At 38.6% G+C, this 18,820-nt stretch overlaps 1 protein-coding gene across 4 annotated transcripts in view; it reads left to right on the forward strand.

Annotated features, from left to right (window-relative positions):
- Elapor2 (endosome-lysosome associated apoptosis and autophagy regulator family member 2) overlaps positions 1-18,820 on the forward strand; it is a 176,666-nt gene that overhangs the window by 127,149 nt on the left and 30,697 nt on the right. For 3 of the 4 annotated variants that reach the window (XM_028862102.2, XM_028862110.2, XM_028862109.2), the window contains 7 exons: positions 6,863-6,953; positions 7,733-7,835; positions 9,671-9,808; positions 12,110-12,373; positions 13,630-13,803; positions 16,744-16,933; positions 18,486-18,582. In XM_028862102.2, the coding sequence (XP_028717935.1) occupies positions 6,863-6,953; positions 7,733-7,835; positions 9,671-9,808; positions 12,110-12,373; positions 13,630-13,803; positions 16,744-16,933; positions 18,486-18,582 (1,057 nt within the window). Of the gene's footprint in view, positions 1-6,862; positions 6,954-7,732; positions 7,836-9,670; positions 9,809-12,109; positions 12,374-13,629; positions 13,804-16,743; positions 16,934-18,485; positions 18,583-18,820 lie in introns of those variants that run through there. The other variant, XM_028862111.2, reaches the window with a different exon arrangement.

Genomic DNA, 18,820 nt, shown 5'->3' on the forward strand with positions numbered 1-18,820 from the left:
TTACATAAAAACCAAGCAACCAGTCAGATGGCCTTCCTAAAGTAGTAAAACTACAGCACTTCTCTCCTTCCCATGGCTTCACTTTCTTTAGTCCCAGCTTTGTATAGCCAATAACAGTACATAAATATCAAGTAGAAAATTCCAGAAACCAAGTTTTAAATAGCAAACTGTTCTAAGTACCTAATGAAACCTCATTCCATTTTTTTTCTTTCCAGCTGTGATGTGCATTATCCCTTTGTCTGATTTCATCTGCTTCCTGTCCATCAGTGACTTAGTAGTGTCTTGGTGTTTAGACTCAGTGCTCATGGTTCATAATATCTGTTCAAATGACTCCTAATAATACTCTCAAACCCTAAGTAACATGCCAAACAGAATCTATCAAGCCCACCGTCACTGGCTCACTCCCTCATCCTGCCCTCCCTCCCTCCCACCCTTCCAGCTGAAAATGAAAAAGTTCTTAACTTAGTAAAGAAAGAACAGACAGTGTTTGCTGAACTTGCTAAAAATCTATGGTAAGGGAAAGCTTTTAGCCATTAAACTGTGAAAAAGGAAAAATCACGTCCCTGCCTTCCCTGTCGTGATTGCTCTCACACTTCAAATGGCAGGAATTGAATGGCAGCATGTGGTAAGTGCTAAGATAGAAAAGGTATTAAATAGTAGGGCTTGCTGTGTTCACTGTGGGGTCTCAGAGTTTATCCCCTGAGGATAGATGTGTGCATGGGGGTTGGAAGGTGGACAGGCTGCTATATAAATCTTGCATTTTATGTAGTCACTTTTGAAGTGGATATTGAAGCTCACATTTAAAGTCACAAATACCAGAAGAGATGTAGCAAGGAAGGTAACAACATCTACATCTTCTACTGCCTTAAAGAGTAGTATGGAGGCAGAGTTTTCATGGGGACCACAAGCTCCAAATAAACGCACTGAGGCTTATATTATTTACACATCCTTGGCTGATAGCTCAGTCTTATTACTAACTAGTGCTTACAACTTAAATTATCCCATTTTCCTTATTTATGCTCTACCACATGGTAGTACTTTTATTAGCATGGCACATTCATCTCCTGCTCCCTCCGCATTTGGCTGCCGACTCCTCTCTCTACCCTTCTTCCTCCCAGCATTCTCCTAGTCTGCTCTCCTGCCTAACCCTATTCTGTTCGGCTATTGGCCAGTTGTCTTCTTTATTAAACCAATGACAGTGACATATATTCACATAGTGTAAAGGAATATTCCACAGCAGTCATTGTTTACTTTAATCTGGTTCAGCTCTGTGCCCTGGTAAAAAGTTAAAGATTTCAAATTCCTGTTTCCTATGAAGCCTATGATTGTTTTAATAAGAGGCGGTTGAATCCCACTCACTGAAAACTTACAAATGTGGCAGAGTTCTTTCAACAATACTTGTTGGTTGTATTTATTTTGAAATCTGACACTAGCAGCAGGTATTCTAAACAACAAGACTTAATAATGAAATCCATCCTTTAACTTTATCACCTCACTGTCATTTTTATCATCTTACTTTCTCCATATTATATTTGATCATTGTACCTAGGTCTACGTACACAATTTTAAAATTGCATGTTTTGAATTAATAGCTCACCAGAACCGAATTGGGACATAGGAGATGAGATGTTCACATGAGTACAGAGATCAACAGAAAAAATAGAATATTTAATAATTTTGAGCTAATAGATGAGTAAAAGTGTAGCTAGAATTTTTCTAGTCCTGCCTGGCCCACAGTCAGGTCGAATCTCCCTCACCCTCCAGTCCCGCAGCTGCTCAGACCCAACCAAGTAAACACAGAGAGACTTATATTGCTTATAAACTGTATGGCCATGGCAGGCTTCTTGCTAACTATTTTATATATTAAAACAACCCATTTCTATTAATCTATAAGTTGCCACATGGCTTGTGGCTTACTGGTATCTTTACATGTTGCTTGTCATGATGACAGCTGGCAGTGTCTCTCTGCCTCAGCCTTCCACTTCCCAGAATTCTCCTCTCTCCTTGTCCCGCCTATACTTCCTTCCTGGCTACTGGCCAATCAGTGTTTTATTTATAAACCAATCAGAGCAACACATTTAACATACAGAACATCCCACAGCACTTCCCCTTTTCTTTTTTTTCCAAAAAGGAAGGTTTTAACTTTCACATAGTAAAATTACAGATAACAAAACAATTATCAAGCAAGAATTATAGTTACACTGTTTAGTTTATTTATAATATCTAGTCTATTTGTATTTGGCAAAATTAAAGAAGATATCTTATCTATCCTATATTTGTGAGTCTAAGGTTTCATATCTAACTTATCTTTTATCATAACTAAGGAAAATTGTATCTAGTCTTCAACTACATCAAAGACCTCAGAAGGATATAATATTACCTGAGAAATGGGAGAAGTACACAAGCAACTTTTGAGAGTCTTGTAACAGTAGAGAGAGAAAGCTGGCAGCCTGGACAGTCATCCAAAGTTCTTTTGTAAATTTGGGGCATCTGTCTTTAGCTCACAGGCTTAGAGTCTCTCAGTCACTTTTCTCTGTGTCCTGTAGAATGTCTGACAGTTTCCTCTGTGAGGTAGGAACCCGAAGGGCCATTTTGTCAAGCAAAGTTTAGTGGTCACCTTCCCATGGGTCCTGCATGTCCAGTCAATCAAGCAGTCCAGGGCAACAGTTTCTTGCCCAAATGGCTATTTTTGCCAAGAAGATAAACTCCATAGAGAGTGTCTTTGATGCCCATCCTCCTCTCTGAAGCAAATCCAGTGCTGCCAAGAGCAGACATGTCTCACTGTCCAGAAAGTCTAAATTTTTAAAACATTTTAAATGCCATATTCTGTAAGTTTTTGAAGTATTTGAAGATTACCTACCTAATTGAATTATGTCTATGTATACCTAGAAAACTTAACATGATTATAAGTTTGACTATCATAGAAGACTAGTTGTTCTATTACAATTTAAATGAACTGTATAAACATAATACCTTAAACAAGAATAAAAATACACATACAGTATAACAAAATTAACTTTAAATTTGTATCAATAAACTAAAATCCATAGCAATGTAAAACGTTTTAAACAAGTTGTTCTTTTAAAAGTAGGTTCATTAATCTATCCTTTCATCCTATCATATCTAAACTATCTCCTTTTCTTCTTTAGAAAGAGATTGCATTTATAATCAACCTGCTTTAAATAAAAATATTGGTTTTTCTCTGTCCCATACCAGAGGGCTCCTCTGATATGGGACACAAGAATCTCTCAACTGTTTTTTTTTTGTTTGTTTGTTTGTTTTTGTTTTTAGAAATATGCTTGGGTTTAGAGAAGGAGTGAGCCAATTCCATCTCCAAAGCCAGCTTGGTATATTTGGGAATTTGGGTGTAGCTTCTCTTACTATTTCTTGCTGGAGGGGAGTGTTGTATCTTATGGGGACACAAAGAAAGTTTTAAGATTATGGAGCAGTCCATGAAGGTGTATCGTCTGAGCCAGTGGCCTTGAAATGGTTCTGGATGTTGGATCATCTGGGCCATGGTGTCATCAGAGACCTTTCAGGGTGTCTTGGCTGGTCAAACCTGATGTATCTTAATCTGGAAGAAGTCCATAGCCTCTGGCTTTCTGTAGAAACAAAAGCAGAGCCTCCTTTCCAAGTCAACATATCCATATATCCTTTAATATATATATATATATTGGTTTAACTCATCTGCCTTTACAATCAAATATCTCTCTGCAGTTAAAAATATCAAAGACAATACAATCCAGATTCTCTGCATAATATCCATCTTTATGTGGCTTGTTTAGAGAACAGGAAGGTGGAGAGGAGGAGACGCCAGCCTGCCATCCAGGAAGCATCATATAGAGGCAGCCTGTCTCAAAAAACCAAAAACCAAAAAAAAAAAAAAAAAAAAAAAAAAGGCAACAGGTAAAGCCACGGAACACGTGGCAACATATAGATTAACAGAAATGGGCTGGGTATAAGGGTAAGAGCTAGACAATGGTAGGCCTGAGCTAATGGCTGAGCAGTTTAAATAATATAAGTGCCTGTGTGTTTATTTTTTAAGTGGGCAATAGGACTGCCTGGGCTTGGCGGGACCCAGAGAGAAAAACTCCAGCTATATGAAAGACCATGACCTGATGTATATTAAATACAAAATATTCCTTATTGCTCAATAATACCACCTTTAGGAATTTATCCCCTGAGAGAATAGGAAACACTATAGTAGTTACCTTTCTATAAGAGTTGATATTCCTTAGATGTGTCCTATGATTGCATTTCAAGTCAGAAATTTAAGATCAATTAGGAAAATAAGACTGGGAAAACAAGAGTTTTGAGTGAATCCACAGAAGGACTTGTACATGTGTGTGCTCACTCACTAGAACAGATATCAATAACTTCTATAGAAGACTCTCAAGCCAATACTTTACTCACTTACTACCAATTTACTCATAAGCTGTAAAGAAAAAGAAAAATACAAAGATAAAAAACAGTGTGTAACTTTGTGATCTGGAGTCTCTGTGCTATTCTTGTAATGAACAGCACACAACAGGGTCAGGTGGAATGTCATGGGGCAGCTTGGCTGAGGAGGGTGTTACCCTCCTAGCTGCAGAGTTACAGCGCGTATGTTCAGACTGAGTTGGATAAGTGGTTGGAGAGGTTTCATATTCCTGAAGTCTGAATTTAACAAAGCTGCATATTAGGGATGAAGAGCAAATTTTTTCATGTTGGATTTGTGCCTGTGAGAAATTAAAAGTTGGAGACAATTTGATTGTTGGTGAATGGATTCATTGGGCATCATGTATAAAAACACAAATGGAAATAATCTCACTTTCCAGCAACGGAATAATGTTTACCAACATAAGGTAGCTCAATTGAATAAAATATTATGTGTGTCATCATTATACTTAAACAGTATGCTGAAAAAATTTGAAAATACATTTCCAGAATTTTTAATTTTTGTTTTCTTCTGACTCAGTAATGCTATTTCTTGGGATCTATACCAGTAAGACCATGTGATATGAAGAAGGAAGTTGCATGCAGAGATGTTAATTTTAATGTTTCCTATATGAGTGAAAAGCAGGAGAAAGCAAGTTTTTGAACAATGGGGATATGCTTAGATAAAATTAGATGTAAAATGATTTGTATTGGAGAAATGTTTGTGATATGACTATAAAAAATCAAAGCTATAATGGTAAGTAAAAAAAAAAAACAAACCTATATATCTTGGTCAGGATAGACCAAAAATGAGGGGAGTTGATGGACTCTGCACTGGGCAATATTGAAACACACGAGGCATTTGTTTCTACTTGAAGCATAGTAACCCCTGCACACAATCCACTTGCTGCCGCCGCTTCCTTGGCCTTCTCTCACATTCTGTACTTCTTCATGGTATTCATAGGTTTGAAGAGGTGTTCTTAGAAACATAACCACAGTCTTTCCTCTCTTGGCATTTGCTTGCTCTGCATGGGGCACCTTGGTCCTCCTTACCATTGTCACAGAGTTATTGTCTAAACCTAAATTTCTCCTATTATTACCCACACTCTCTTCTCACTGGGCCACAGGGTTTCATGGTTACTCAGCTCTTAGAATTAAAAGTTGATAACTGCCTTTCTTTGTTTTCAATCATGAGAACCATTAGGCAGCAGAATTATCAACATTTCTTTAATAGATGAATACACATTATTTTATTATGTTTTAGTAGTGTGTATTCAACATGCTAATTTACTTTAAATTATTGTATTTGAAAATTGCCAGGCTGCCAAGCTAACTGGTATGAATGCCTGTACTTCATCTCTTGAAGTAGTAGATAACATTTGGAGAGGTATCAGTGCTAAGTATTGCCGTTAGATAATAAGCTTGCTTCATGCTATATGTGAATTTATCACTTTTACTATTTTTTTTTTTTTTTTTGGTTTTTCGAGACAGGGTTTTTCTGTGTAGCTTTGCACCTTTCCTGGATCTCGCTCTGTAGACCAGGCTGGCCTTGAACTCACAAAGATCCATCTGGCTCTGCCTCCTGAGTGCTGGGATTAAAGGCGTGTACCACCACCACCCGGCTTTTTTTTTTTTTTAAGATTTATTTATTTCTTATGTATATAGTGTTCTGTTTGTATGTATGTCTGCACACCAGAAGAGAGCACCAGATCTCATTACAGATGGTTGTGAGCCACCATGTGGTTGCTGGGAATTGAACTCAGAACCTCTGGAAGAGCAGTCAGTGCTCTTAACCTCCGAGCCATCTCTCCAGCCCCACTTTTACTCATTTTAAAGTAGTTGCCTTGCTTATGTTATGTTGGTTGTTCCTGTGCAGAGGACATGGCTCATGAGACTTCTTGTGCACAGACCTGTCACCCTCCATGTTGGCACTTGTTAGCATGTGTGTACCTCACATCTCCTACTCCTCAGGAGGGAGGCCCAGCTACTATTCCATGTATGCCATACTTACTGACATTTAGTAAAAGTTAAATTGTGAAACAAAATACAGTAAACTGAAAAGAACTCCTGACCCTAAATCTTTAGGAATTTGAAGTTTTGGTTTTCCATTGGGTGTCAGCAGAGTGGGAAGGGTCTATTCCCACACAAAGTGTCCATTTTAGTGTGTTAGAGTAGATAAATGCCACCTGTTCCAGTTTGGAAAGTTCACTGAGAAAACTGTCACCTTGTCTCACATTGAATAACTTGTATACAAAGTAGTACAGTCAGAATGTCTTTGTGGGTATCTAGAAGTGAACTTTTGCATCCAGTCTACAATTGATATTTAAAAATGTGGGATTTTCTGGAATATTTCTAACTTTGAGCTTAGTATGTTTTTGCCTTATTTTAACATTTTTGTTATTAATTAATGAAATTTTACTAATAAAATGTCTTTTATCATTTTCAGGTTGGGAGGTAGCTGGAGATCACATCCAGAGTGGAGCTGGAGGCTCTGACAATGACTACCTCATCTTAACCTTGCACATCCCAGGATTTAAGTAAGGGACACATGTCCTTTCTACGGGAATCTTCACTTCCTCTATAGAAATAGCAGAATAGGACTGGTTATATGGAGTATTTTTGTTATCAAATAAACAATAGTGTGTCAGAGAATGATATATGATATTTAGGAATCTATAGAACTGGTCACTAATAATTTATAAATGCCAGTCATGTATGTTCCTTAGATAAAGCTGAAATGTTTTAACAGCATTACAAACAAACCTGTAATAAACATAATTCGTTGATCCTCAACAGAGAAGACTTAGTCAAAGTCATTCATTTGTAGGAGTGCTAACAAGTGCCAACACTGAGAGGTGATAGGTCTGTGCACAAGAAGTCACATGAGACATGTCCTTTGCCCAGGGACAACCAACATACCATAACTTAAGACAACCATTTTAAAATGAGTAAAAGTGATAAATCCACAACATTTGCTATTGTGTCATTTAATTGTCTATTATTTTTCTCAACTCTATCTGTGAGTTAGTATGTTACACATTTATTTATGTCTTTGCTTTAGTCCCACATATTGAGATTTTCCAGTGTGAGTCTCTTCCTTCCTTTAAAAGCAGGAGAGTCAAGCATATCATGATGGCTTTGAGCAAGGGTATGAACATACAGACTGAGAAAGGAAGGATCTGTGCTTCCTCAAGAAGCAGTCGATTAGTTAACAAACAAGCTGGATTTTCGGTTTAGTGAGAACACATGATTTAATTTTATTTCAAACTGCATTCAGAATACATTATTGATATTGCAATTTTGATCTGTCATGTAGACCACCAACTTCTATGACTGGAGCCACGGGTTCTGAGCTAGGAAGAATAACATTTGTCTTTGAGACCCTCTGCTCAGCAGACTGTGTTCTGTACTTCATGGTGGTAAGTGATTGAAGGCAGATTTCAACATTTATTTTTCTCTTTCAAGTTTGAATTTATTTATGTAAGTTGGGATAAAAACCATTTTTCTTGCCTTTCTGAGAACTTTCTAAAATATTTTTTAAATACCTAAAGAAATGACTAAGAATTGTACAATAAGGTTCACCAAGTGTTCATTCCTCATGGTACGGGATCTAACCTTGTTATCCAGATGTCCCATCCTCCCAAGGGTACCACCATGCCAAGCTTACATGTTATAAATCATTGCAGAGATATGGCTTAGAGAAGAGTTTTTGATAGCGTCTTTCAGTCTTTATGTGATTGGTTTTCTCATAGGAGTTGTGAGTTATCAAATTAAATCACAAATAAAATGATATCAAATAACCTTTTACAATGTAAAGTTACATTATTTATAGTAAGGTAATACATTTTACCTCCTATAATCACAATGATGTTTAATGAAACATCATCTATATGTTATGAACTTGATTTTATAAATGGCAAGTATGATAATTTGGTTATTTGGTAATAAGGTTTCTGTAATATATGGAAATCATTTTTCCATATTGTTATCTATGGTGTGAACCCAAGATGTATCTCCTGTTGGCATATTTGTTGCTTAATAATACCTTTGATCCTTACGTCCATATTAGAGAAAGAGACAGATTTTGAAGCCATGCCAACCTATCTCCACCATCCCAAATAACTAATAGAAATGAGCTATTTATGAGGAATTCTACAGGAAAGCTTACAACCTCAGACTTTACCTTTATTTTCAACTTAAATAAATATATATGATTATATTAGTCATTGTATTTGCTTTCAAGGCATGTTAATGGTGGCATGTTGGTGGGGATAGCTCAAATCTGCATGATTATTTTCTGAAATTTAGCTAAGAAAATCAGAAGTAAAAGTAGTTTATAAATGAAACTTCACGGGCCTCAGATACAATTCAGAGAATATTTAATGAGCATGGGATGACACTGCTTATTCTTCACTCAGATGAACCTGCAGCAAGTACAAACCAGGGTTAGACTCTCTAAAGGAAGAAGGCACAAATGGGAATGTAGTTGGTTGTTTTTGCTCTTCTAGGGGGCCTGCCACCCAGCTCCCAAGTGATAACACACAGAAGCTTATTCTTAATTATAAATGTCCGGCCTTAGCTTGGCTTGTTTCTTGCCAGTTTTCCTTAACTTTAAATTATCTGGTCTACCTTTTGCCTCTGCACTTTTACCTTTTTCTACTTCTGTAAATCTTACTCTTATTCCATGGCTTGCTGTTTAGCTGGGTGGCTGGCCCCAACATCCACCTCTCCTTGTTCTCTTGCTCTTTCTTCTCCTTTCAGATTTCTCCTTCTATATATTCTATCTCCTGCCATCCCCGCCTATCCTTCTTCCTGCCTTGTTATTGGGTGTTCAGCTCTTTATTAGACCATCAGGTTTAGACAGGCAAAGTAACACAGCTTCACAGAGTTAAACAAATGTAACATAAACAAAAGTAGTTTGCCTTTAAATAATATTCTACAACATGGGAAGCTTTATATTTAGTGCGGATCCTAGATGTTTTCCATGAGGAGTCCGAGGAACTCTCTCTTCTAAGAAATGTTTTCCAAGTGTTTGTCTTAAACATACTGTGATTTTAGATTTCTTTCTCATCTTGTTGACAGTATGCTTGTGGGAGTTTTGAGAGTTGTGTGGTTAAAACAGGTAGTGTGTGATAGAAATAGTCATGAATCCTACACAGCTCTCTCCAAATAAAACTACATATTTATAATAGATGTGTATTTGTGCTAGTACTGAGTTTATGCTTTATTTGTAAATATTTCCATACTGTTTTAGGATATAAATAGAAAAAGTACCAATGTGGTGGAATCATGGGGAGGAACCAAAGAAAAGCAAGCATATACCCATATCATCTTCAAGAATGCAACATTTACATTTACGTGGGCATTCCAGAGAACTAATCAAGGTCAAGATGTAAGTTCCAACCATTTTATTACTCTTCAACCCACCATTGGGTGTGATTGTCATTCAGAGCATATTGATCTCTTCTGGAGACACTGAAGGTTGTAAATGGAAGCATCATGTGCTTCATACATGGCATTATGAGATAAGAAAGGGCATGTGTAGTCTACATAAGTTGATATGAGCTCCATTGAGGTCATCACAAACTGTGTGCAGGTGAGCTGCATTCTCTATGCAAATACACTCCGACCTGTATAGAAGGGACTATAAATCCTTTAAAGGTACAACACAAGCCCTTTGTAAGTGCACTGTGAGTGGTAAACTTGCATCAAGAGCTTCATACAGGGCATTATGAACTCTATAGAAGGAAATATGAGGTCGAAGAATGAAAACATGATATCCATGTAGATCATTATAACCTGTACATCGGATACTATGAAATCTATACAGGGAACGGAGAACTTTGAAGGTGCACAAGAGATTCACATATATAATGTTACGATGCAGAACAATATGATCCTATAATTTTTTATTTCTTTTAAAACACAAAGATGATGCCCACTTGTGATATATACAAACTGTCACTCAAATTGGAGAAGACATTTCTTGAAGTCTATCATCAGATTATATTGTGAATAGGTAAAAAATGACAATTCAAAATTTTTTCAAGAGTACATATGTATGAAATGGGTAGGATGACAAGAAATCTTTGATTTATTCTGAGCTATGAGCAAATACAGTTGTTAAAGCTTAAGAGAAAATTCAATTTTGTTTTTATTTAGAACTTTGTTTTTAAATCTTTTTGAGGCTGAGAAAGTTCATAACTCTATTCTCCTTCATTGAACTCTCTAATATTCATTTAAGGGTCATGAGCTAGTGTGGGTATATGTTTTTCATTATGATAATATCTCCTTTTAGAGAGAATGCATTTGTATATCGGCTGGTAGAACAGAGATAACCATTGCCTTTCTTCGATTTTCATTGCCAACATAGACCTAATCCCCTCTATGAACATTCCATTTCGTATTTCAATACTAGTTGGCCTGTTACTTATTTATTTTTAGAGTGTGCGTGCGTGTGTGTGTGTGTGTGTGTGTGTGTGTGTGTGTGTGTCAGTGTGCAGTATACACATGGGTGTATACTACCTTTGCCTGTTTTTGTATGTTCAAATATAGATCAGAAGTCAGCACTGGAAGCCATCTAATTATTCTCAACATTATTATTATTATTTTTTGAGATAGGGTCTCTCACAGAACCTAGGGCCAGCTATTTTGGCTAGACTACCAGGCCAGAGAGCCCCCGGGATATCTGTTTCTGCCACACTCCACCCCCGACACTCGGGTTAGACACCTGCGGTGCCATGCCCAGTTTTTATGTGGCTGCTAGGGAGCCACACTCAGGTCCTGATGCTTGTTCATCAAGCGCTTTGCCGCTGAGCCGTCTCCCTCGCCCCAGGCTTATTACTTGTTGTGTATCTGCACAGATTGACTGTACAAATGAAAACAAGGTCATTCTTCACTTAGAGTATCTTCAGTGCTGTGTTGGCACGTATAGTGCATTTTCTCTTTTCTGGTCAGATTTTCAGTGGGAACCCAGCCCCCAGATTTTCCTTTAGGTATCAGTTTTTCTTTAGGCATTGTTACTAATTGTTCAGGATATGATCATAAGAGGATGAACACCGGTAGAACTCCACCTCCTCCTCTTCGTCTTTTCATCTTGGTCAAGAAGAAAATCATTAAGCAGTCAGGTGTGACATTGTACACTAGGGTGGGAAAAACCAGACCTTAATTAATCTTATACCATGAGAGGAAAAACACAGCAGGATTCAGGATCTTTTGACATTTGCTCTTTTGATACGCTTTTGTTAGAGATTAGAATGCATCACTTAGGGGAAGGGCTGGAGAGGGAAGGGGAGGCACAGAGAAGTGTCATGAGTCCACTGTGAAGCAGATGAGTGAGGAAAAGCGATCCTCACCTTTCAGGACTTCCCACTCTGCCAGACTTCAGCATTTGACCACATCATGAGATGAGTGAGCTAAGGTGAGATGTAAAGCTCTTCTGTGCCTGTGCCAGTTATGATGTACCTGCTGTCAACTGCAGCAACACATCCGGAATTCCATGGTTGTACAAAGTAGCTCCTAGTGTCGAGATTTAAGGGCTCTTTATTTAGAAGGATAAACTGGGGTTGTGGCAATCCACTGTCATTCACAAGGTTTGGAGCATTCTGTTTATTTGGGTGATGTCAGCATAAACACAACTTGGTTGTACAGTGTCACTCCAAGACAGATGTCATTCTTTCTGCTCTCTTTCTAGAACAGACGTTTCATCAATGATGTGGTGAAGATTTATTCTATCACAGCCACTAATGCAGTGGATGGGGTGGCATCCTCATGCCGTGCCTGTGCCCTTGGTTCTGAGCAGTCGGGCTCATCATGTGTACCCTGCCCTCCAGGCCACTACATCGAGAAAGAAACTAACCAGTGCCAGGAGTGCCCCGCTGACACCTACCTGTCCATCCATCAGGTCTATGGCAAGGAGGCTTGCATTCCCTGTGGACCCGGAAGTAAAAGCACCCAGGTAAGTCTGCGTTGAGGCTATCTCCCAAAGCCATTCTTGGCAAAAAAACTGGAGACTTCTTTTGGGCCACCAACCAGCTCCCAAATCATGACACAGAAACTTATTATTAGTTTTGAATGCTCAGTCTTAGCTTGGCTCTTACTTGAATCTGTTTCTTTTTATCTACGTTTTGCCTTGAGACTTCCTTCCTTCCTTCCTTCCTTCCTTCCTTCCTTCCTTCCTTCCTTCCTTCCTTCCTTCCTTCCTTCCTTCCTTCCTTCCTTTCTTTCTTTCTTTCTTTCTTTCTTTCTTTCTTTCTTTCTTTCTATATATCTTACTTTCCTGCTGTCTCCATGTCTGGCTGGTGGCTGCCTGACTTCTACTCCAGGCATGTTCCTCTCTTTCTTTCTTATTCTCTTCTTTCTTCTTCCCTTCTTTTCTTCTCCAGCCTAGATTTCTCCTCCTATTTATTCTCTCTGCCTGCCAGCCCTGCCTATCCTTTCTCTGCCTCGCTATCGACCGTTCAGCTCTTTATTAGACCAATCAGGTGCCTTAGGCAGGCAAGGTGAAACAAATGCAACACATCTTTACATAGTTAAACAAATGCAGCATAAACAAATGTAACACATCTTTGTGGAGTCAAAATAATTTTCCACAACAGACTTCCTGTCTGTGGTTGTTTGGGGGTGAGGTGGGGGAGTATATGGAATTGCTATTGACTCTGGAAAAATGCTTTTTGATTCTCTTTCCTGTTTTCTCTTCTCTTAAATTAGGTGAGCACTGAATATATACTATGCAAATGCTAGTTGCTAGTGACAAAATATGAGAATAAGTGTTCAAATAAGAATGTTTTCAAAAATTTAAAAATTGTTACCTTGTGCACTTCCAAGATAGAAGATCAAGCACTCTCGTATACAGATGTAGGAGCTCTGTGGGAGGCAGCACACATACCACAGCATCATCAGTGTGAAGAAACCAGCAGTATAGGCCAGGGCAAGGGGTCTGTAAAAACTGGCCCAACAGGAATTTGTTACTATTTCTTAAAAATATCTTCCTATAAGAAGTTAATCTGAGAAGATATCCCTGATTAAAAACAAATCTTGACTCTTCTGAACTTTTTGAACTTTTAGGAATCCTCTACATTAGTATGACAAAATATAACTAAGACAAAAATTGCTGAAAGATTTTTATGCCTAGAACGTTTGGGGAACATTTTTTTTTTCATAGCAGTTAATAGTTTCTTTCCTGAAATACTGTTTGGTTTTTTTGTCTGTAAGGATCACTCCACTTGCTACAGCGACTGCTTCTTCTCCTACGAAAAGGAGAACCAGAGTCTGCACTATGACTTCCGCAACCTCAGCAGTGTGGGTTCGCTAATGAACGGCCCCAGCTTCACCTCCAAGGGAACCAAATACTTCCATTTCTTCAATATCAGTTTATGTGGGCATGAGGTGAGTTCCGGATGTCTGGGTGGGATGGATCTGTACTTCAGTTTTAAGATATGTTCTGGATTAAATGACTAATAACATCTCCATGGCAATCAACAATTAATGCCATGTATGGAGATTTCTTTGAAATTCTGTTACTTCCTATCATAATAAAAGCCTTCTCTACCAGGGCAGTCTCATCAGGTTCTTAGATTGTCAAAGAGTCTTATCCAATCAGCTGAGCTCCAAGCCTTATAAGTATGGCTTAAATACATTGAGTCCTTCCCTCTCTTCTCTCTTCCTGGAAGTGGGAAGGGATAAAAGTGGTTAAGTGTGTTGATCTCATTCTTTTTTTAAATATAGGTAGGGTATTATGGTCTGAGAAAGCTTATTGTATTAGGATCCTCTCAGGATAGAAAAATAATACACACACACACACACACACACACACACACAGAGAGAGAGAGAGAGAGAGAGAGAGAGAGAGAGAGAGAGAGAGAGAGAGAGAGAGAGAGAGAGAGAAAGAGAGAGAGAGAGATATGTGAGAAATTGATGCATATAATTGTGGGGGCTGAAAAGTCCTATGATAGGCGATCTGGAAATGAGACACCTTGGTGGGATGCTTCTCGTGTGGCTGAACCCAAGTCTAAAAGCTTCAGAATAAGATATAGCTGAAAACAGAACTGTTACTCTAAGTCCTGGGGCCCCAAGGTCAGAGAGCCTGATGTCCTAATGTCTGTGGTAGGAGGAGAGTGAGGCAGGCTCAGGAAGAAGGAATTCTTGCCTCTGCCTTTTGGTTCTATCTGGGTCCAGCCAGTTTAATGACACCTGCTCACATTCAAGGCAGATCTTCCCTCCCTCAGGCAAGCAGCTCACATGCCAGTCTCCTATGAAATGACCTTGCAATTCTCCCCCAAATGCTAGTTCTCAGCATTCCTTAATCTGGCTGTGTTGATGTATAACATGAATTCTAGTTATGTTTTTAGGAGGGGGGCGGGAAACTACTAGCAGGATTTCTGTCCAAATTCAAAAGGAGATATACAGGGTCAGAGGTTAAAGTAGCCTCTCCTGATGAACATGTGATTTATTTGGTGGGATGGAAGAAGTAGAACTGTGTTACTGTTAAAGGGATTTATGTCAGTGTGTGCCGTATTTTACTGCTGTGTGAGGTTGTAGTTTGGGGGCGGGGAGAATGCATAGCATATATACCATTGACCAAGGCAAATATGTCATATGTAATAAAACATTTTTCTCATATCTCTTTTATATTGACTCCTATATATATAGTCATAATCATTATGACATGCCGGGACAAACTTGTTCAAATGAAATGAAAAAGACCTGGTTACCATAGAAGTCTTTAAATGGGATATTTATAAGTTTTGTTATCTGAATGTGCTGGCTAATGTCAACTGGACAAAAACTTGAGTCATTTGAGAAGAGGGACTCTCAATTAAGATTGCCCCATAAGCAAGTCTCTCAAGCATTTTCTTGGCTAATGGTTGGTTCAGGAGTGCTCAGCCCCGATTGAGTAGTACTGGTTCTATAGGGTAGCATACTGACCAAGCCATGGGGAGCAAGCCAGTAAGCAGCTCTTCTCCACGGCCTCTGCTTTAGTTCCTGCTTCTAAGAAAATGATCTGCTCTGTTCCTGCCCTGACTTCACCAGGGGATGGACAACAGGCTTTAAGATGAAAGAAACTCCCCAATTTGCTTTTGGGCATGGCATTTTACCACAGCAATAGTACCCTAACTAAGACAGTGCACTTGTAATGGCCTAACTTTATAGGTGGTGATTCAGCACTCACTGGGTTGGTTTGGCACTCTTCACTCAATTAAGGCATACATACTAAACACCTTTATATGAAGCAGTGAATGAGATTAATTCCTTTGTCTATTGTATTTTTTCAGTCCTATTTTTGTATTACTACTGTGTATTCCTTCTGTCCTATTTAACATCCTCTCGCTTTCATTTTGTTTTCTTTGTGATGAGTTTGCTATGTAGCCCAGGCTGGCCTAGAACTCACTATATATATGCTGCAGATATGAGCCAGGCCCAACATTTTTGTTGTTCTCACGTGTTTTCTTTTAGGCTCTGCCATTTCCTCCTTTTTTCCTGAGTACTTTCCCCCAGCTATTTTCTTGGTTACAACAATTTAGTGAAAATATAATTTTCCTGTTTTGTGATGAGAAAGCCTTGTGGAGGGAGAAAATTTATATGTTAGAATTGCTAGTTGCATTATGAAAGAGAACTATTTATGTTCCTTGTCTGTTGTATATACTCTCAGGTCAATAAAATAGCTTTCCAATTTACTTTTTACATTTATTTGTAGAAAGTGTGGAGCAAGCTATAGTACTTCGCAGTGGCCTGAAGTATATTAGCCATTATAGAAACACAGCTAGCTTCTTATTGAAGAGTTAACCTCTTGTATTCTCTCAAATTATTTTGTAAACAGATATAGCACTGTGTCCAAAAGTAGGTTACTAAGGCATCTGCAGTGACCAAGAGTCTGTAATGCAGATGCCCTAGGATGCTGTAGCAATATGGATTTTAGGCCTTCTTCAACCACACCTAGAATCATGAAGGAGAAGGGAGAGGGAGTTTCTTCCTTGGCATCCAGATCTTCATCAGCAGTTTGCTGTATCCCTCGAATGCCTTGTTAAACTTATGAAGTGAACACTTCTTAGATGATATTTATTTTCTGGAGTTATATGGCTTTCATCCAAAACAAATGATGCTTGTAGTGGGAGTACCTGTGGGTCTAGAATAACCTCATTAACTCCCACCCTTGACTGAAGACTGGAAGTTCCTTGAGACTGATGCCTGGGCACCACCCAGAACAATTAAATGGGGATCCCTGTGCTGAGGAGAAAGCAACTCCTGTGATGATACTCACAAGCTAACTGAGATTCGGATTAAGGACTGACTCCCATGAACCTTCCGCTTGTGACTTTGCTTTCCTAGGGGAGAAAGATGGCTCTCTGTACCAACAACATCTCAGACTTCACAGTGAAGGAAGTGATGACAGGCTCAGATGACTACACCAATTTGCTTGGAGCATTTGTATGCCAGTCAACTATTATTCCTTCTGAAAGCAAGGGCTTCCGGGCAGCCTTGTCATCTCAGTCTATCATTCTGGCAGACACATTTTTAGGTAAGTTTCCTTTGGTTAATACAAGCATGCATATGCTTATTCTTATTTTATGGTAACAATAACTTGTCACCATGCTGGTGTTCATCACACAACATTAAAGCCTGCCGACTAATAAACTGTCATTTTGAAAAATGTCTAAAATTTCCATGAGAGTGAGGTCTATTGGTCAATCTTAGAGTACAAGAAGGTTCTGGATTTCTGTATGAAATCCTATCTAATATAATGTTTTATGAGAGTATGTTTCTTTATTCAGATTCTTTAGTTTAAGAGAAAATAATTTTAAATATAAAATAGGACCAGGGAGATGACTCAAGTATTTGCCCCACAAGGGTAAGGACGTCAGTTTGGATCCCTAATGGCTGTGTAAAATCTGGGTGTGTGGTTCATGCCTGAAACTCTAGTGCTGTTAGAGAAAGATAAGTCCCTAGAGCTTGATGGCCATCTAGTTTATCAGAAGTGGTTGGTATCTAGGCACAGTGAAAGACTCTAGGTCAAAGATAAGATAGAGAGCGGTAGAAGATATCTCAAGTCAACTTTGGCCTCCTCACGCATACACGTGGATGTGTGTACCCACACGGATTCATAAACTCCTCCCACATATAATAAAAATTAAAATTCTTTATAAAAATCTAAAAAGCAGAGAATAGCAAACACATTTAAGTCATAATATGTACCATTGTGTTTCCTTGCCTCATCTCATGCCAGAAGGGTTTAAGTACCCAAGGTGAAAACCTTGAGTTTTGTTCCCTGTGTCTGAGATCCTATAATATAGGAAAGTTTTAAGAGGAATCCAGTTCCCTAGTGGTTCTTAGGAATCAAATTCATTATAACTTCTGGCAAGGGGCTAGAATTCGTGATGTGAGGCCTGATCTGAGAACATTGCTGTGGACTCCAAATGTACTGAACTTCAAGCTTCATCACCAAGGTCAGCTACCAGACTCGGCTCCAGAGTTTAATTCTACCACTGTTTAACCCATACAAGGGGAAAAACCTTGTCTTTCTGCTTAAGCAAATTCGGTATTTGTTCCTGGAAAGCATTAGGCAAAGTTTTCTGTGTTATTTTACCCTTTTTTGGTGGGTGGATGGGGTTATAGTTTCATTGTAACTGCCCAGCCAGTTAAGTTGCCTGAACCGCAGGCATGGAAGACCAGGCTTTGTGAAATAAACATGTATGTATTGAAGGTGAACAAAACTTATATTAGCAGAGTACCCTGTCTTGACTGAAAAGGAGATCACAATATTGGAATAGATTTTGAAACTTTAGAACTAGAAGGGACCTTAGAAACCATCTAAATCACTGTCTACATCATACAGATTCTAGAAAAACAGCAACAAAACACCCAGGGTGGTGAAGGGGGCTAGATCACATGGCTGAGGGTTGGAATCTTTTTTCCTGGAGATGTTGGAAAGGTCCTTATGCTTACAAGGGATGCCTTAATTCAATATTTCTGGAATGGTTGTCAAAGCAAAGTGATTTTGTACTCAGATATGCAGACACTAAGGAAACCTAGTTCTCTCCTGTTGCTTCAGAGTTTCTTGTCATGTTGTCTAGGAGTCACGGTTGACGCTGCCTTGCAAAACGTTAATATTAAGGAAGATATGTTCCCAGTGTCACCAAGCCAAATCCCAGATGTGCATTTCTTTTATAAGTAAGTGAAAGTATTTCTCCCTGTGACTATTTTTTTTAAATAAAGATCTCATACATCTGAATCTGTAGATTTCAGTTCTTATTCTGGGTTATAATTTCCTAGTGATGAAAGAAATATGATGTTGCCATGTTCTGGCATGGCAGGTTGTGATTAATGGATAATAAAAATGTGGGCATTATATGGCTTGGCAAAAAGTAAAGAAATGTGGAACATTTTGAGAGTCTTATATGATTCCTTA

This window comes from Peromyscus leucopus, chromosome 3 (genome assembly GCF_004664715.2).
Source record: "Peromyscus leucopus breed LL Stock chromosome 3, UCI_PerLeu_2.1, whole genome shotgun sequence".
NCBI classification, from domain to species: Eukaryota; Metazoa; Chordata; class Mammalia; order Rodentia; family Cricetidae; genus Peromyscus; species Peromyscus leucopus.